Consider the following 19,935-nt stretch of genomic DNA (forward strand, 5'->3'; position numbering starts at 1 on the left):
TCATCAACTGCTTGACTTCCACAGTTCGTCATGTTCCCATCACTCAGCCACCACACTTCACGGTGACAAAGTCACCACACTCAGAGTCAACTGCATTCAATAAACCCTTAACTGACATCCCCTTGTTGAGCCCCAACAAGTGTACCCAAGAGATTTTCTTGGTGCATGGTGCCATGGAGTGGCACATAATTAAATCATTTGGATCAGGAAAAAAAGATGTATTATTTCATTTTTTAGCAAATGCAATGAACTCTTTTTGCAAACCACCTAATCCTGTAATAAGGCCAATTCACTTTTCAGATGTTCACTCAAGTTCTGTCCAGTGATAAAGGAGCCTGTCAAACAAGTCCTCACCTCTGGTAGTCCGTCCCATCACGGCTTCCAGGGACGGCAGTTTCTCTCATGTGTGAAAGGCTGCAGTCATCCCAGGAAGGGAAATGCTCCATTGAACAGTAGTTCTTATTTCCATTGTTTTGTCACAAGTCAGGAAGGAAAACTGCAACTCTCTCGCAAAATTTTCGGTCTCTTGTACTAAGCCAGTGTCAGATCTGAGATGATCCTGAGACACAGCTGCATCCTGCAGCAATTGTACTTTGCCACCATGCGGTCTTTCTTCTTTTTTTCTTTAAGATCTGCTGATTTTTATTTGAAAGGAAAATTTACAGAGAGGAGAGAGTGAGAGAGAGAGAAAGAGAAAGAGAGAGAGAGCGAGCGCGATATCTTCCATTTGCTGGTTCACTCCCCAAATGGCTCACTGGCTACAGCTGAGTCAATCCAAAGCCAGAAGCCCTTTTGGGCCTCCTAAGCAGGTGCAGGGTTCCAAAGCATTAGGCCATCTTCTGCTGCTTTCCCAGAACACAGTTAGGGAGGTGGATGGGAAGTGGAGCAGTCAGGACATGAACCAGTGCCCATATGGGATGCTGACACCTGAAGGTGGAAGATCAGCCTGTTGAGCGCTGGCGCTGGCCCACATGCAGTGTTTCACAAGCTGTGTCCAGCACAGGAGGCCTCAGCTTCTTGGTAATGAGCTAGTTCACTCTAACTTGTTTGAATAACTTAATCTCTTGCACAGGAGGTCTCGTGAAAGTAGCTTGTGGTGATTCCAAACTCAGCTGAAGTGCCCCCTTCATCCTCCCAGTTTATTAAGCTTAGCAAGGGATGAGCAGAAGTGACACACCAAATTGGCTTTCCTTATTATTGTTGCCACATCGCTTCCGAGTAGGCATGCAGGTTTGCTTTGCACTTTAACAACGACCAAAAATCCTTTTTCCATGTCTCTTGGAAAGATCGACACTCTGCCTCAACTTTTCTTTGTAGTCACCATTTGTGGGTTGTCAGTTCAGGTTCTGAACTTGATGCCATTCAAGATCAGATAACCTTCCAGGATGTGTGTAGCCAGAGATGTGATTATTTTGCGTTGGTCACTAGTCTAATCCTGCTTCCTGGATTAAAACAAAAACAAAAACAAAAACAGGTGCATTGTTGGTATCATTGATTCGTGTGTTTTTTGGTGTAATTTCCTTAATCTTCATCTGAGATTCTGCGTTTGCAAGGCTGACCACAGGCATGTCGATGGGGTTGGACTGGAGTTACTGAGAGCTGAAAATGGTGTCAGTCATTGGAGGCACGGTCATCAACGTCACAGCGAATGCACTCATCCTCACCAGATTACCGTAGCTCTGCTATAGTGCCTTAACACTGTGGCAACATGTGTGCTGTCAGCCTGCCTGGCACTACCTGCCTGGCACTGCCTGCCTGGCACTGCCTGCCCGTGAGTTACCGCAACATAGGTCAGCAAGTGCCAGCAGCTAACAAGGAGCACACACTCTTCACAGATCCTGTCTAGCCCACAAGGAAGTTCTTTGTCCCTCAAGATATATGTTATGATTATGATTCAATTAATACAAATGCATGTAGCTATGAAAAAGCTCCTGGATTGATTGAAATTTGGGTCTCGTCTGTGGTTGGCTTTGCAGGCCCAGACCACATGCCTTTGCAGGCCTCATAGGGCCTATGGGGCCAGATGTTCCTGGCCCTTGATCCAGAAGAAGGGGGCAGGAGCTCATAGCTTGGCATCTACAGTTCTCTGCAAGTCTCTTTCCTGGGGCTCGTTAGACTGAGTTCTCCTGCACAAACACTGCCCATGTTGCCTTTTATTTTGCTTCTGTTTGCCTTTTTGCCTCCTTCCTTTTTCCCATAATGGCCCCCCCATCAGTCAACACCGTTGATCACTCAAATGCTAGCAGACACGCTCACTCCTTTCCATCGTAGCCTCCTCTGCTCCAACTTAGACCGACAGCAGCTTTCCCTGGACCATTGTTCCGGGCCTCCAGCTTCTAGTCCTCCATGTTGCTGATGGGGCTCACCGTGCACAGTCCGGCAGTTTGTACACCATACACAGCTCAGTGGGGCTGCAGCATGCCCTGTAGTTCTCCTTGTCTGTTTATATGGAAAAAATAACGTTGGCAGTGTTCAGAGGTGCCATATAATCCTGGTAGTCTAGACCTATACTAATTTGGTAGCTACTAGCCAAGGTGGCTATTTTAATTCAGTTAACTGGAAAAATGTCACACTCAGGTTTCCATTCCTCAAGCATACTCGCTGTATGGCAAGAACCAAGAGTACAGGTGACTTGTGGCTACTGTGTTGAGCATCAGAGGAACAGAAAGATTCCCCCATTGTGCAAAGTTCTATTAGGCAGCAGCGAAAAGATCCCTTTTAATACAATTTACTAGTAAGAGTGATCATTAATGCTAAAGACATCCTTCTCACACTTAAAAGTCTTTGGTGATTTTCACTTCCATCAGTAACAGTTAATAGGTGTTCAATCCATTTAGTGGGTTGCAGCCAGCAACACAAAAAAATAAAACAGCCAAAAATTATAGAAGGGACGGTTGGGTCTCTGCTGTGGCCTTATCTGGTTGCCACTGGCATCTTGTGTCAGAGCGCTGGTTCAAGACGCCAGCGCTCAGCTTTCAATCCACCCAAATCCTGGCTATCTGTGAGGGAGACCCAGATGGAGCTGCTGGGGAAAGACCAAGAGGATGGGAGATCTCTGTGTTTCCCAGTCACTCTGCCTTTCAAATAGATGAATCTTTAAAAAAAAAAAAAAGGATGGAGAGAGTACCCATGGATCTTTAGTTTCGACAGATTTTTGTTTTGGTACGTTACCTGGGAAAAACTGGACGCTCAATAAGTTACTCACTCAGAAAATAAACCAAGGAAAAGCACCGATTTTGTGCAGCCAATATGAGTGCGATGCCACCTCCAGCCATGAGAGGGCGCCGGCGCGGCGGCCGTGGTGCGCAGGCGCGCTGGGAGGCGGGCACCGCGGCGGCGGTCGTGGCGGCGGCCGGGGGGGAAGTGAATGGTTTTACCCAGAGGGCTGTGCGCCGCCTTTCTCCGCTGGCCCCGGCGCCGCTCCCAGCTCCTCCGGCCCGGCCATGGCGTTCACGTTCGCGGCCTTCTGCTACATGCTGGCGCTGCTGCTCACCGCCGCGCTCATCTTCTTCGCCATCTGGCACGTGAGTAGCGGGGCCGGGGTGGCGGCGGGGGTGGCGAGGCGGGCGAGGCGGCCGCTCAGCCTCTTCTCGCCCCGGGCCGGTGGGCAGCGCACCGCGGGATGGGGCGGAGGCCGCGCGCGCCGCACCGTCCGGGGGTCCCCAGGGGGGTTTGGCTGCAGGTCGCGGGAGAAGAACGAGCCAGGGCCCGGGGGTCGCCCGGAGGACGCGCAGGCCGCGCGCGCCGCTGCTCCTCCGTGGCGGGGTGGGGCGACCGCGGTCCTGCCCGCCGGGCTCTGCGGGGACGGCGCCTCGCTGGTCCGGCACGGGGGGCCCCGCGCAGCCCCTGGCTCTCCAAGGGTGTCCGCACTCGGCGTGAAGTTGGGTGGATTTGCCTTTTAGGGTTTCTGCAGGCGTGCAGCCAAGGTTGAGATAGTTACAGAGGCGTTTGCAACTGAACTTTGCGGCACTTGATTTTTTTTTTCTGAGAGAATTGCATTTTGTTTTTTTTTTTTCTCCCCAGCCTGGGGATCTGTTTTTGTGAACTTGGGTGCAGAGCGGACTGCCTCCCGCAGCTTTCTGCCCCTAAACCTTGCTGTGACTGCCGGCCGATTTGGCCTCTGAGCCACTCTCTCTGTAATTTATGGTCGCCTGGTCTTAGTTATAGGGCATTTTCATGAGGTTTCGAAAATGCTGAGAAACCTTAAGTTGCCCCGGGGCAGTTTTGTTTCTCCTACTTGCGTCATGTTCCAGCCCGCCACCCGATCACCCTAAGATGTGAAAAACACATCTTCAGTGGACCCTTAAAGAAACAGGCTTACGTTCTCTGTGATGGTTCTACCAGAGAATTAAAACAAAACAATACAGATTTCTATTTCTGTGGCATGAAGTGAGAGGTGTTCCGAGAGCCCTGTGGCAGTCGGTTTCCTTGGAAAGTTTTCTTAGTTTCCTCCGGTCCTCCCCATATTCCAGTGCTTTCTAGAATGCCGTGCTTCATTTGAATGATGGCATTTTCATAACGGGATTTGTTAGGAAGCACTGCCAGGACCTGTGATGAGTGCCTTACATCCTGGGCTGGCTTCATTAGGTGGGGAACTTTCAGAAGTGACTGTTGCCTTAAAACTGGCAACTTGTAGAGCATGGGAGGCTGTTGAGGCAAAGAGGAGAGGGGAGGCGCAGAAACCATCCGGGCTTCTCATGGGCCTCTGATGCACAGTGGTGTGGAGCTTCCTGGCACCTGCTGCTGACTCAGTGCCCCACCCCCTTTGCCAGACAATAGGGAGATTTCTTGGAAGGGCACGTTTTTGCCTTTGGGAACCACATTGTGATCTTTTTATGGAAAAACTTGAACTGCACTTTAATTTAAAAAGTGAGTAAGGTAGCTTCAGCTTTGAAATGCGTGAGTAGGGGAAGTAGAGAATTTGAAGCCCTGTTAAAAAATTTTAAAAAAAAAGTGCCTTAGCTTGGTGCAGGTTTGGTGCTTGGTTAGCGGAGAGGTTGTGCTCTCGATTAGTTCAGAGTTCCTTCCAAGACAATTCTAAATAAACACGTAATTTAAAATTTTGTATCCTCCATGCAGTGAGAGGTTTTATTTCCCAATGAGATTTCAGGATTTCATTTTGAGAGTTCAAGTATAAGCTTCCGAGTCTGACTCACAGGCAGCCAGGACTCGGATTGTGGTAGGGGCTTTTTTGCCGACATTATCATCTGGTTAAATCTCCTTGTCTTGTGTGCCTGAGTGCCTGGGTCATTTGAAAGCCAAAGCTGCAGAAGTCCCCTTTAGAACTGTGTTGGATTTTAAGATCTCCTTGGTTCCTTCCTTGGCATCTTGAGGGATTTATCTGTATTGTCCATTTCTGTGGACGGTCTTGTGAGCATCTCTGCTCAGCCACACTGCAAAGATCTGAATTGCACTGTCTCGGAGGAGGGCTTAGGCCCCTCGAACAGAAACACACCCGGCCTCAAACTCAAAAGGCTCCTGCTAGTCACCTGTAGAAAATGCCCAATAGAAAGAATAGTTTTAAAGATAAGTTTTGTACTTTGCTTTTTAAGTTGGATCTTGTTGTAGCAAGTAATTGTTTTATTTTGATTCTGGTGCCTGTCTTGAACTTTGGGACTAAACTGTATTGGAACTAATGACAGTAATGGCAGATTGCTAATCATTTCCCCTGTAATCAGACGTCAGCATCTTCTCGTTTCACATTTATGGTTTTGTCTTTTATTCGTGTTAGGGGTTGTTAGCAAAGGAAAATCTCTTAATGGATACTGTCCTTTCTAAAAAGAAAAGGAAAAAAAAAGCCCCCAAATGAAACTCCAGTCTTGTTTAAAGCCCCCCTCCACATCCACTAAATGTTTTTGAAGACAGGTATGTTCTGGGCATGATTTTATGTTTTAGGTCCTGGGACATAATAGTGAATAGACTAAAAATCTTGGTTTTCCTTAAGATTACATTGAATAATTATTTTCATTTCTTTTTTTTTTTTTTTTTTTTTGGAGTTTGACAAAAACTCAGACTGGTGGATTTTATAAATATGACAGAAATTTAGAGCTGCCTCTTTTTTTTTTTTTAAATCAAACTGGGAATATTAGCAAGGAAATAAGCATGTTTGTTACAAGCTGGAAATGCTGTTTACTGACAGTACGGAGTAGTGTTGCCATTTACACCCCAGCGGGGTGAGCGTGGGGCGGTGCTGTGTTCCCAGGGGAGTCAGTGGCAGCTGCTGCTTTTCGCCTGATACCTTGTGTGTCCCTTGTTTTTGATTCTGAGTGCATTTTCACTTCAAAGGTCTGTATTTTGGTAACCTGTCAAGTTAGAGGCATTGTTTTGCAGAGAGTGAACAAAAACATGCCTGGAAAGAGATGTGTGTGGAACCTCACGGGAACAAACCGAAGTCCGGCTCTGGTGTCTCCTGGCCGTGGCCCGGGCAGGACATGGCCAGACAGTGAAGCCTGGCCCTTCTCCCCTAGGTACAGGGAGAGTGCTATGCTCCAGGACTAGGAAGTCCAGCAGGGAGAGGTAGCCCCTTGTCGCCTACCGGGGTGCAGGAGGATGCCCTTGTTTTTGTCCAAGGCAGTTTGGAAAACCCACTAAGAGTGGTTGATCTGGGCCCAGTGTAGTGGCCTAGCAGCTAAAGTCCTCTCCTTGAATGCAACGGGATCCCATATGGGCACAGGTTCTGATCCCGACAGCTCCACTTCCCATCCAGCTCCCTGCTTGTGGCCTGGGAAAGCAGTCGAGGATGGCCCAAGACCTTGGGACCCTGCACTGGCATGGGAGACCCGCAGGAATCCTGGCTTTGGATCGGCACAGCACCGGCCGTTGTGATCACTTGGGGGGTGAATCATCGGATGGAACATCTTCCTCTCTGTCTCTACTTCTCTCTGTATATCTGACTTTGCAATAAAAATAAATAAATTAAAAAAAAAAGAGTGGTTGATCTGTAGGAGGAGGGATTTTTTAGGATAAAGAGGACTTTGGATAAATAATTGTATAGGTTGGGGGTTAAAATATCCCAAATAGAAAATGTAAGAGAATGGCATTGAAGAAATGGAAAATTGAAGGTCTTTGTTTCAGTATTCCAGATAAATGTAGTGATGATGACATAACCGTATTTTCACTTCTTGTAATCTGGTTTCCGTGGTTCTTGCTAGTAGTTTGTGTTGAGTTTACTGTAAATTGGTTACAGTTATGTTGGTTTCACTTTTTAAGATATTAACTTGATTCAATAATGATTCAATGATGATGGGATAGGTTTGTTACTACTTTTTATGACGGTCCTAACTGTTGTAATTTTATTTTAGATTATAGCATTTGATGAGCTGAAGACCGATTACAAGAATCCTATAGACCAGTGTAATACCCTGAATCCTGTAAGTTACAATGTAGGATTTATCTTTGGAATTTCAAAATGTATTTGCTTTTACCTTGAAATAATTGTGAAAATGATAATCCCAATGGTATGATATACTTGTACTTTTGAAATAGGCAGAATTTTTTAAAAAGTTCTTTTTTTTTCTGCCGTGCTTGACTATTTTGTTATTAATCTGCTGGTGATCTTGTCAGCTGTCACACTAACATTCTTCCAATCTGCTTTCTACGTTGTCGGCCAGACAGTTGAAAAGGTCAAAAAGATTAAAAGAGTCAAAATTGCACTAAAGGTGTGTACTGCTTTTCAGTTTAACGCTTTGATGCCGCATTCATTTCATGGGGAGGGTAGGGCATTTGTATTTGTGTGATTCTGTTCAGTGTGCCTGTTCATGCCTGTTGAGGTTTATGATTTCATGAAATTCCATATTTTTATGCAAATGTTTGCTTGCTGGCCCAGTCCAGTAGGGAAAGCTGTTAAATGCTTATGCTTTTTTAAAAATATAGCCATAGGCACTGCTGTGTTAAGTTATTTGGTACAGTGTTTGAAAGTTGGTTAGCATGAAGTGACATCAGTAGAGCTCAATGTTGAGTTGTGACTTGTTGCTAGGTGGTGGGCAAGCGGCATCTTTGCCGCCCTTTGGTTTGTCTCTGGGTGTTTGCGTTCTTTGCCAGAGGCGGTCTTCAATTCATGCTTTCCCATAACCTTTCAGGTGGATGGCTCTCTTTGGGATTCTGGAATCTTGAGGTAATTGACTTGTGGACTTAGGCTGCCAGAATTTTATAGGAAGCAAATTTGTCTTCAATGTCCACATAGTTATTTCTAGTGTATGTTGACTCCTAAGTTTCTCAGGCAGACAGATCTACCTGTCTTATACTAAGTTGTGATCTTGGGGCTCCATTTGCTTGAAGGTGTTATTTATTCTATTATTTTAACTTGATTTGGGAAGATTGTCCCTTAGTTCATAAATAAATCAGAAACAGGAAGAAAACAGCAAATATATTTTCAAGGAGAATAGAGCAATTCTGTTTTTAAACAAATTACTTAAGTAAGAGAAATTTGTGCAGTCTGGTGCGCTCAGCACACCGGCAGGGTCTTACTTGGTGAGTTTGCAACTTAATAATTGCTTCTGAGGTAAGAATAAATGCTGGGTTAGTTTCTGATTTGCTTTTTGAGAATTATTAGAAAAAATTTGATGTAGGTACAATGAAAACTATTAACTTAGCAGCTGTGGCCATTGTAAAAAAAAAAAAATCTAGATTTTTAGTTATTGAAATCAATTGTTACCAGGAAATGAGATTTTATTCTGGAATTAATAGTGTTCTGTGCTCTTTGGCTCTTTATTGCTAATAACTCACTGATGAGGAGGATAGTAACTGCAGTCAGACGAGGCCTTTGTTGGGCATGAGGCTGCGTGGTTTCCCTGGATTGTTTTTGGTAGCATTCTCGCACCCAATCCTCAGAGGTGGGTATATTTTCCTTCTGAGTGTGGGAGAGCGTGAGGATGGCATGGCGAGCCTCTGACACTCTGGTCCAGCATGATGCTCAGGGTTCTGCAGCTAAGAGAGCGTTGGACCCTGAACCCAGGCAGCCTGGTTGCAGTGCTGGATTTCTGGCTTTTCTGGATGGGATGAGCGTGCCAGCCTCCTGATGCTGTGAGGTAAGGACAGCCCTGGTGTGGTGGCTCGGACTGCCCCGGCCAGGATGCCGACCGTTGGCTGAGCAGCAGGGCATCTGACAGTTTTCCCTATTGAAGTGTATGTTTTGACAGTTCTGCCAAAGTATGGGGGAAGACAACTGCTCTAATTTTTAAAAATGTGAACTTGAACAGGAGAGTGTCGCATTTTGCATGCTTGAGTGCTGCCACTTCAGCCACGTTTGCATGAGGTCTTTTTCCTGGATACTGGTTTGTATGTGAACTTGAGTTCCTAAGTAGAATCACTGTGTTGGTACCCAGTGGGCCAGCCTATCCCTGAAGAGTGGGGAGGACTACATAAGACCTGTCCCTGGGCTTGTTTTTGAGAAGGGAGGACATTTGGATGTAGTTGGCTATTAGAATTGGTGAGTTTACGTTAGAATTCTTACAAAAATAAGCATTTAAGAGCAGTGTGAGTGATGCTGATCACAAAATTATTCCCTTTCTAAACCCTAGTCTGGCAGGATGAGATGAATTCTTTGCATAGCAATTTGGATTGACTGACTTCATTGGTTTTAATTATGTATGCTTCCTATTTCTTTAAGAAATCCCTGTAATGTAAACTTCAGTTCAAGTGGAACCCTAATGAAATGTGTACTTTTCTTCAGTGGTCTTGGTTGTGGTCACTGAGCTTCCATAGAGGCTGGTTCAAAGGTTCCATTTACAGCTGCAGAGTTGATCTTGTTGCTTGATTTTGTAGACAGTATCTGGTTGGTGGTATAGTTTAGTTGGTTTTTACTGGGATTTCCTCTAAAGTAGTATTTGCCATAAAGTTGAAGAGGTCTAAGTTGGGAAAATTACTTTGAGTGTACAGAATATAGGCTTCAGTCTGCAGTGTAATTATTTTTCCAGACACTGTTTGCCCTTTGGGAGGATCTACTGAAGTTGAGTCATGTGATTTGAACTTCGGCTGAAATAAACTTGGGAAACTGGCTTTACGGCTGTAAATTGTTCAGGATTCTTTGGTTAAACTTGTCATGAAGGGTTTTGATATTTTTAACAAGGTGATTAGACTGAAATCTTGGGAATAAAAAAGATAATGAGCTTGAACTTTTGGTCATTTTATAAAAGCCTTTTATTCCCCCCTTAAATCAGCTTTTCTTCACTTAACACTGCCTCCTACCGAAAGGTTTTGAGTTCTGCGTGTCTGCTGGTTTGAAGTTGTATCCCTAGTTGTTTGGCTGGCAGACATGACATAAGAATAATAAAGGCCATGGAAGAATGAGAGCTCAGGGACCTTCACAATTCCAGTGTCATGGTTAAGAAGCCGGTCTTTTCCCTCCTACATTGCAGAAGGCACTCTGTCGGCGTTTGTGCTTAGTGCCCCTCCCTCACTGTGCTGAGATCACTGGCTGATGCTTTCCATTGAGAAATGACTTGTGGTAATGTGATGTCATTGCCAAATACTGTCTATGTAGCTTTCCTGGTTTCTGTTAAAGGCTTTAAAAACACGAACGCGAAGATTTCCAAAGGGGAGTTTTGTTTTTTTGGATTTTTGTGTGTGTGCTTTGTTGCATGTGATCAGATATCTCATTTTTTGATATTTTTGTCATTATTGAGTGGTGGGATGAAAAAGTATTCCAACCTATTAGTAACTAGCTGAATAGTCTGGGTGGTAACTTTGTGTAAATCTACCCGTTGCTTTGAAGATGTTAGTTTTAAATTCTAAGCCTTAATTATTTTACAACAAGGTGCATCTTTCCATCAGTTTGCTCGTAGTCCTGCTTTTGGTAAAAAGTTAAATGAAGAACTAGAAGTCAGAGGCATTGTTCCTTCCTGTTTCTAAGGAAAGAGGGAGTTTGCCTAGGGAAGCAGAGTAGCTGCTGCTGACTGCCGTGGCGTTCACATGACGGCCTGTGTTTCTCTTCCAGCTTGTACTGCCAGAGTACCTCATCCATGCTTTCTTCTGTGTCATGTTTCTTTGTGCAGCAGAATGGCTTACACTGGGTCTCAATATGCCCCTCCTGGCATACCATATTTGGAGGTAATACTTTTGGAGGATATACTTTTAACGTTTTTTCTAATTAATGTTTAAATTGTACTACAGTTGTTGTGCTAGTTGCCTAAATGCAGATGGAAACTTAGTTGGTGTTTATTATTTTATAAAGATTGATTGTCTTATTTGAAGGGCATGGTATAACAGTAAAAGAGGAGAGAGAGGCAAAGGTCTCATGAACAGGGGTAAATGTTGTGGTGCAGTGCATTGAGCTACCACCTGTTATGCTGGCATTCATTGTGGATGCTTGTTTATGTCATAGCTGCTCCACTTTCTATCCAGCTCCCTGCTGTTGGCCTGGGAAAGCAGCAAAAGGTACACCAAGTGTTTGGTTCCCTGCCACATGGGAGACCCGGATGAAGATCCTGGCCCAGCCCTTGCCATTGCATCCATCTAGGGAGTGAACCAGCAATGGAAGGTTTTTCTGTGTCTTTCTCTGTTTCTTTCTTTCCTTTTTTTTAAAAGATTTGTTTTTATTTTGGAAAGGCAGATTTACAAAAAGCCGGAGAAACAGAAATATTTTCCATCTACTGGCTCACTCCCCAAATGACCACAACAGCCGAAGCTGAGCCAGTCTGAAGCCAGGAACAAGGAGCTTCTTCCAGGTCTCCAACACGGGTGCAGGATCCCAAGGCTTTGGGTCGTCCTTGACTGTTTTCCCAGGCCGCAGGACATTAACTGGCACCTGCATTGAATGCTGACACTCAAGTGGAGGATTAGTCTTTTGAGCCATTGCACCAGCCCTCCCCCCTCGTTTGTGTCTCTTTCTGTAAATCTGACTTAGAAATGGATAAATCTCAAATAAATAAATAAATAAATAAATAAATGGATACACAGAAAACTTTTAATACCTGCCAAAGATAGAACTTTATTGCTAAAGTGATTTTTAAAAGAAAATGAGGTCTGACTTAAATATAATAACGTGCACAAGTCTGAAGGGAGTAGGTTAATCAGCATTAATAGATGTTTACACCTGTGTAGCCGCTGTCACGACGGAGACGATACAGCAGCGTCAGTCCCAGGAGACTTGCTGGGTAGCCCTTACCTTCCTGGGTAGCCCTTCCCTTCCCATACCTCCCAAGATCACTGACGTCTTATCAGCTTAGCTGAGTTTTCTGTCTTTCAACTTTATATAAAAATACACAGCATGTGTTTAATTTCTTTCTCCATGTGTACCCTGTGAATAGAAATAAATTTAGCTATTTGTAAAGATTGTCTTTTATCATGATAATTATACCTACCCTGTGTAGAGTTAGAGCTTTTTGTTTTAATTAGGCATGTTAAAATCGCATGGCCCTTGAGTTCAGGAGGTGCTTACTGACATAACATTTAGGAATAAATTGATACGTCTCTGATTGACTCTGAAATGGTTCAAAAAGAAGTGTTTTCATGGTTAGAAAGAGAGGTGAGCAGATATGGTAAGTGGTTGTATTTGGGATATCTAAGTAAAGGATTCTGATACCTTTTTTCCCCTCCAAAAATTTATTGATTTTTATTTGAGGGGCAGATTTACAGAGAGGAGGAGAGAGACATAAAACACCCACCTGCCAGTACACTCCCCAAATAGCCATAACTGCCTGAACTGAGCCATTCTGAAGCTGGGAGCCAGGAGGTTCTTCTGGGTTTCCCACACTGGTCCAGGGTCTCAAGCATTTGGGCCAATCTTCACTACTTTCCTAGGCACACCAGCATGGAGCTGGATCAGAAAGGGAGCAGCCTGGACTGGAACTCATGCCCGTATGGGATGCTTGTACTACAGACAGACTTAACCTACTGGCCATGGCCTCTCTTGACATCCTTTCTTTGAGTCTGATATTATGTTAAAGTTTAAAAAAATACTTATAGTTCATTTTTTTTTCTTGGATTTCTGAAAATGCTAAGTGACTTGGTCATCTGTCCTTTTGGGCTATTTGTAAAATGAAGATGATGAAAGGCAGGAATTTTCACAGTGCCAGTGTGTTTCTCCTGGCAGCTGATGTCAGAGAGGAGAACCCCCTCCCAGGCTGAAGGCCTGCTGCGCTTCCCCAGTGACTAACAGCCTGCGTTTCTTCCAGGTACATGAGTAGACCGGTGATGAGTGGACCAGGACTCTATGACCCCACAACCATCATGAATGCAGATATTCTAGCATATTGTCAGAAAGAAGGATGGTGCAAATTAGCTTTTTATCTTCTATCATTTTTTTACTACTTATATGGGTAAGTTTAAAGAAATGAAAGTATGATTTTGCTTTGGTGTTCCTGAACTTGTAGGCATTCTGGCCCTCATTCCTGAACTTTGAGCCCCAGTTGAAGGACAACGTGGTGTCCTGAGAAGTGGTGACTGGCAGTGGCGCACCAGCGAAGTCCCATGGAATGTAGCATGTGCTGGTGATTGAACCAGCAGACCACTGGTGCCTTGCAGTGCTGGCATCTAGGCTGTTGCTTGCTGACCATTCAGAGACAATCAGAAAAGGACAGTCCTTGTTGTCCAAGGATAGGTGACGGTGCTGGGGAGATAGGGCTGTGGGTTTCTGCTGGGCTGCAGTTCCTCTCTAGAGGTGTGCTTGGTTTTTCCCCTCGCTCTTCTACATAAACTTTATGCGCTTTGTTATTCTCTGGTTTGCTTGACTAGTGTGAGCTGAATGAAGGAAAGAACTCTGCCTTCCTGAGTAGTGGGTTATCAGGTAGTGGTCACCTTTTCTCAGCGCTGGTGCTGCTAATGTAGTGAGAAGCTGTCCAGAAGGTTCTGTAGTACCCTGATTTCTACAGATGGCCTGTCAGTAGTGGCCCTGCCCCAGTCATGACAGCCAGAAATGACTCTGGGTGATGCTGAATTCCCCCTTTGGGGCATTCTTTACCTCTGCTCTTGGTATATTGTCTGTGCCATAAAATGACTGCTTGTTGAAACTGGACAAGGTCATGGTTAAGTGTGGAAACAGAATGGTTCTTTAAGCTATTTGAGCTTTCCAGTTCATTTTCAAAATGTAAAACCGTTAGCTATATATGATGAAGTTTTTGAGATAATGAAATTTCAATTACCTTTGCTTTTTGTCACTGAAAGCCTGCCAAGTATCATGTGCTGGGCTTCTGTTCACATTTCTGTTTGTTACACATATTTCCATTGTACATAAAGATGATTGAGATTTAAGAAAGACATTTTCAGGCATTTAGAGGTTGTCACTGTAAAAAAGAATTTTATAGGTATTTCATGTATATGAAACAAAGATAGTGAATAGATTCTGAAAGGTTCCAAGTTTCTGTAACACGTGTATAGAACTCTCAAACTTGATGAAAGGAAGAAAAGAAATGAATGAATGATAAAACAAGGTGGGCAGTCGTGGGAAAATGGCCAGTCGGATTTGGAAGCACTTGGATAGTGTTTCAGAACTGTCCAACAAGTTTGCTCCCCCCTTGCCTTGTGTCTCCTCTCACGTCCTTCCTCCGTCACGCTTCCTATAGAATTGCCCTTGTGGTTGAAGCCCAAGTCCTAAGCTCACTGCCTTTTATTTTGCTGACTTAACCTGGTTTTCTGTTGCTATTGCTTAGGGTTTTTTGTTGGTGGAAATGTGCCTCGATTGCCCATTTCCTTTTGTTAAATGGGTATAATGGCAATGCCAGCCATTATTAAGTGAGGCAATGCCTGGGCAAGAGCTGGCATGGGGCCTTGCGCAATGGGGTGTGGGAAGGAGTGCTGTCAACAGATGCTTGCTCCTGGCTAGAGTCTTTGCCCCAGGCACCACACTGAGGCATTTGAATCGCCTCTCTGAGCCCTGGTCCCCAGAAACTTTGGGGTAGATCCTAGGTATGTACTGCCTGCTTGCTAACATTGTAAAGGGAACGGGGACTGCTACAGTTCAGGTACTGAGCAAAAGTTTGTGAATGCATATTTGAATTAACTGGCGAGCCTATCTGTCTACCTGTGCTGTGATAGGATGCTCCCACTTACCAGTTGGCAGTGTCAAGTAGGTTGAACTTTCTCATGTTGCCAGGCTTTGGAAGTTTTGTATACATTTTAACAGTTCTTCTCTTCTTTACAGCATGATCTATGTGTTGGTGAGCTCTTAGAACAACACACGGAAGAATTGGTCCAGTTAAGTGCATGCAAAAAGCCACCATATGAAGGGATTCCTTCCAGCAAGATCCTGTTTCCAAGAGTAGCCTATGGAAGCTGATAAGTTACTTTAAAAATGACTCCTTATTTTTAAAATGCTTCCACATTTTTGGATTGTGGAAAGACTGTTTTCATATGTTACACCCGGATACAGAATTAAATGGAATTAAGCATAAATTAATATGAAATGATTACCTCTGGTGTCGACAGGTTTGAACTTGCACTCTTTAAGGAACAGCTATAATTCTCTGACTGATTGCGTCAGTTACTGACTGTTCTTAGTCCATTGAAACTTTTCTTTATTACAGGAACTTGTAGGGCTTATTTTGGTTTTATTGAAATGAATTTGATTATAAATTAGCTGTAGATATCAGGTGCTTCTGATGAAGTGAAAATGTATATCGGACTTGTGGGAAACTTGACATGTTTCCTCATCTATCATGTAGATGATTATGGATACATTTACAAAAATAAGAGTGGGATATTTTTCCCTTCGATTTGAGTATTATCCCTGTCTATTGCATGAATGAGAGATTTTCTCATAGTTCCATCAGAGTAATATACTTGCTTTAATTCTTAAGCATAAGTGAACATGATATTAAAAATATATGCTGAATTATTTTTGAAGAATGCATTTAAAGCTATTTAAATGTTTTTATTTGTAAAACATTAGTAAGAAATTGGTTATGCTTACTGTACTAATCGGGTGGTAAAGGTATTCTTAAGAATTTGCAAGTATGTTAGCTGTTCAGAATGGAATGAGAGACAAAGCTTTGTAACCACCCCGCTGTTCCTTTAGTGCAATACAATAAAATTCTGAAATTAAGACTTTCAGCGCATTGTTTTAAAGATTATAAGTAGCAACTACTTAAATTTACTTAAATCTGTAATAAAGACATGTTATTGTCGTTAGAAAAAACAAAACTGTGGAGTATTATATTGTAGTTTTTCTTGAAAACACCATGCCCAACCTAAAAACGGTTTCAGATGGCCCAAGTTTCTTCCTTTCGCCTACTGTCTGGTGAGGTTCATCAGTGATGAAAGCATAGATGTCATCTTTCTCTTAACCAGCTGAAAAGCATTAAGGCATTGAAAATGTGTCACGAATTTTTTGTCTGAAACGGCTGTTTTTAAGGAAAAGGAATTAGTAAATTGGAATTTTTCTACTGCTTGTAAGGCAGATAAGTTGTATTTTACAGGTTATGGTAAGCATGTTCGTGCTTTCTTTGGGATGAAGAAGTTAAGGTGACTGAAGACAGTGTGTGTGCTTCCAAAGTTTCTTCAACAGAGTATCAGAGAAGGGAAATCGATGTACAGGAACTCCCCATGATGATCCTCGGAGCTGATGGGTGTGCTTGGGGACCTCTTCCTGTGTTTAATTCTGTTCTGGCAAAGAAAGTGCTGTAGGAATTACACATCTCCACCCTGGGGAGAGTAGCTGTTTTCAATAGGGATCAAGTAATTGGGATGATACGTTGAAGAGGAGGATGTAGAACTAGAAGAGTCGTGGCATTTCACCACAGGGAGAGCTCTGAAGTCCCTGTGTCTCACCGTCTGGAGAGCCGCCTGGGCAGTTTGGCCAGCCACTCGTTGTTCCTGCTGTCAGTTACACATTGAGCACTGCTATGCACTAAGGATTTCTGCTTTGAGTCATTTTGGTTTCTAGTCTGCCCCCTCTCCTCCCTGCTCCTGGGTCATATGGGTACCCACTTCCTCATTTTTCTTTCCTGTTCACAAAGTACTTGGGAACAGCAGTCCTGGCCACGTCTTCTATATTACACATAGGTTCCTCGGGCTCTTACTGTAGTGTCCCTCTCCCAAGTAATATTCCTCATTTTCTTAGGAAATTCCAGTTTGCTTTTATAAATTTTAGCAGGCATCATTGTAATAGCCTATTCCAGAATATTCCCCATGATTCATGCAAGTCTTACTGGTTGGAAGGCAGATTTTCATGCTTCCAAAATTCAATGTGGTCCTCAGCCAATTCCTCAAAGGTGGCAGTGGAATGTTGTTAGTTCCTAGGCATGTGATTAGAAGTGATTGATTTTATCTTATCTCTCCCAGTGTGTTATGAAATTATGTTACTAAAACAGAAAGGAGACACTATCTTCCAGCAATACCTGTTAGCTCTTCTCCTTTTTGAATTTGTTACACCCATCAGTCTTGTTCCAGGAGGTCCAACCTCTCTGCCACACCTGCAGGAGATTCAACTGAGTCATGGTCTGCATCTGTAATTCTCAGCTTCTCTGAGAGGTTCCATGTGCAGCAACAGTTGTTTATTGAGGTACTGTTGTCTTTTTCTCCTGATCACTTGTGGATATTATGTGCTTCTCTTGATAAGAGCTTCTGAAACAACTGTCTTCATTTTTGCCCATTTTTTTGTATCTAGTATAACATTGGTTATATCTATACCAAGATAGATAGCAACAAGATAGATAGTAAATGTCATTTAGCACTTCTCACTTCTTTTGAGTATAATATTGTATCATGGTGATATGCCCATTTACCATTAAGGAGTTTGTGTTGGTTTTTTGTCCTGAAGCAAGTATCCGAGAAGCTTTGTACAGAGAAAGAAAGTTGCTTAGGCTCACAGATTTGATGGTTCACAGTTCAAGATAGGGTGCCCTGTTGGTCCAGGGTCTGATGAGGTTGGTGGCTGGAGGAAGCATCATGTGTGAGCTGGAAAGCAGCCAAGAGCCTGCTTGTCCTCCTTAGGGGCCTCTAGGGGCTCCACTGTAGTATTTTAGTGAAATCTTTTCTCCTTTCAAGGGCCACCTTCCTATAGGCCAACTGCATTCAATCTCCTTTAATCTATTAGCCCGTTATCAGCATAAAGCTTTGGAACCAAGCCTCCAACGACACATGGGCCTTGGACACTCCTGTTGTGTACCCAGAGCTGTGGAGTAGGAAAAGTATCTAATGCTGTTTGGTGCTTTTCATAGTGCTGAACTGGCTTTCCCCCCTTGCCATTCCTAGTTAGGGGAGAGTTTGATCCCAGGCTTGTAGACAAATTGCTAGTTTGTTTGAAGTTTGTATTATTTGTCATAGGAAGGGGAAGTGAGAGGAACTGACCACAGTCGTCTTCTGATGTTTTGAACGTTTGTGAATCATCTGTGAATGTGTATGGCCAGACCGATTATGTTCAGAGTCGTGGATGGCGATCTTTCACATCAGCAGGGTTTGTGGCCGTGTACATCACGTGTCTCTTAAAGCCTGCCTGCTATTGGCCAGCTACAGCAGCACTCATGCAAACATCTCTCCTAAAGTTCTCCTGTGTCTCCAAATTAGCATCATGTCAAAATATGTCAGATACTTGCATGGAAAAAAGATAGAGCTCTATCTGTCTGTTGATCAAATTACATGTTTAGGAATAGCAATCATGGGGTATCATTGCCATGGTGCATGGAATAGCTTCTGATGTCTTGTACCTTACATGGCAGAGCTTTCTTTTGAATTGTGGTTAATGATGTATATTTAAGAATCATGTTAATCTGGACTGGCTTATTTGTATCATTTTGCATCCACAAATGTGAATCTTTCAATAATCAGTTGGCAGTAGAATTGTAAATCAGAAGTTTTGATGGCAAAAATATTTTAAAACATTTTTAGAGGGCAGTGAAAAAGTACTGATGCCTTTTTGTCTAGCATTGTTCATGAAAGTACCTGTGTTTGTCCTTGCTGAAAACAATGTCAGTCTCAAATAAATAATTTTCATTTCCTTTGTTGAAACCAGTCATGATTTGGAGCCAGACCAGCAGCTAGTCAGTTTCTGATCCTGATACTAGAGCTTAGAAGATGGTTCTGAACAAGTCCTCCAAAGAGAAGCCATAAGGACAAATGAGGTTCTATTTCTGTATTTATTGACTATCTTCCTTAACAGCAATTTCACGTTGACTAAACTCATTCAGAGCTGTAAGGCTAAATGTCTAATAGCAGTAAATAACTACTGCGTGTGATGCTAGTTTCCAGGAAGTAGCTTTAACCATGGAAGACGCGGGGTTGAAGATTTTTGTCCTGCATTGATGCATGTTTGTAGATGTGGAGAACCTCTTGACATGCTTCAGAATGAATTGCATCTCTCATATGCTAATTTCAGTGTACATTGCTTTTTCTAAGTATTTAGATTTCTTTGGTTACCATGTTTACAATTTTTTGGAGAAGAAATATCTTAGCTCAGTGACTAGGGTAGACCTTTAAGAGAAATGTAAAATGTAGTTGGCTGCTTTTGTGCTCATTGCTTGTTAAAATCTTAAGTTAACCTTATGGTGCTGTTCCACTGTCCAAAGAAATGCTGTTGAGTAGCCCTATCTTAGTCCTTAGAGCTTGCTTATTTTGCTTTTGTATATTTAATAAAAATTGTCACAAATATTTTCTTGTGTAGTTTATGGATAATGGTTGAGTCTTGGTGTTAATTCAGTGTCAAATGCAGGCAACTGATTTGTGTATGATGAGAATGTGGTACTTACCCCCAGCGTCTCCCACGCTCCTGGCATTAGTCTGTGGGGTATCAGAGGATAGGCCAAAAAAAAAATATAATGCTTCCACTATAACATTGGGATTGCATGTTGTTAAACTTAGCTATACAATTTCAGAAATGTTTTCCCTTATTACTGTTAATGTAAGGAGTTCGATCAGGTATTTTAAATGTCAAAAGCTTAATTACCACTTGGAATGGAAATTAAGAGGTGCTTGCACTTTGAAAATTTGATGATCACAAGATTTGATTAATCCATTTTCCTAAATGTTTATGAATAAGCTACATATTTGGAGAAAGTTAGGATTTGC

The 19,935-nt window shown here is 43.1% G+C and overlaps 1 protein-coding gene across 2 annotated transcripts; it reads left to right on the forward strand.

The window, feature by feature from the left end:
• Positions 1 to 3,343: 3,343 nt before the first annotated feature.
• CNIH1 (cornichon family AMPA receptor auxiliary protein 1) lies at positions 3,344 to 19,516 on the forward strand. 2 transcript variants are annotated; one of them, XM_040968777.1, is made up of 6 exons: positions 3,391 to 3,524; positions 7,302 to 7,370; positions 7,611 to 7,658; positions 10,934 to 11,046; positions 13,113 to 13,256; positions 15,077 to 19,516. In XM_040968777.1, exons 1-6 carry the CDS (start codon positions 3,444 to 3,446, stop codon positions 15,102 to 15,104), a joined length of 483 nt encoding a protein of 160 aa, XP_040824711.1. In that variant the 5' UTR covers positions 3,391 to 3,443; the 3' UTR covers positions 15,105 to 19,516. The 2 variants fall into 2 exon arrangements, with proteins under 2 accessions (XP_040824712.1, XP_040824711.1); XM_040968778.1 differs by lacking the exon at positions 7,611 to 7,658 and having other exon boundaries at positions 3,344 to 3,524.
• The last annotated feature ends 419 nt before the right edge of the window (positions 19,517 to 19,935 follow it).

Source organism: Ochotona curzoniae, unplaced genomic scaffold (genome assembly GCF_017591425.1).
Source record: "Ochotona curzoniae isolate NIBS_2020 unplaced genomic scaffold, NIBS_Ocur_1.0 scaffold_4701, whole genome shotgun sequence".
Taxonomy (NCBI): Eukaryota; Metazoa; Chordata; class Mammalia; order Lagomorpha; family Ochotonidae; genus Ochotona; species Ochotona curzoniae.

What these genes read in the sequence shown, in the direction of transcription:
- CNIH1 (XM_040968777.1), top strand. Translation starts at nt 3,444, where the DNA reads ATGGCGTTCACGTTCGCGGCCTTCTGCTACATGCTGGCGCTGCTGCTC. An exon ending in TCTTCTTCGCCATCTGGCAC is followed by an intron (nt 3,525 to 7,301) that starts GTGAGTAGCGGG and finishes ATTTTATTTTAG; the next exon opens with ATTATAGCATTTGATGAGCT. An exon ending in CTGGCATACCATATTTGGAG is followed by an intron (nt 11,047 to 13,112) that starts GTAATACTTTTG and finishes CGTTTCTTCCAG; the next exon opens with GTACATGAGTAGACCGGTGA.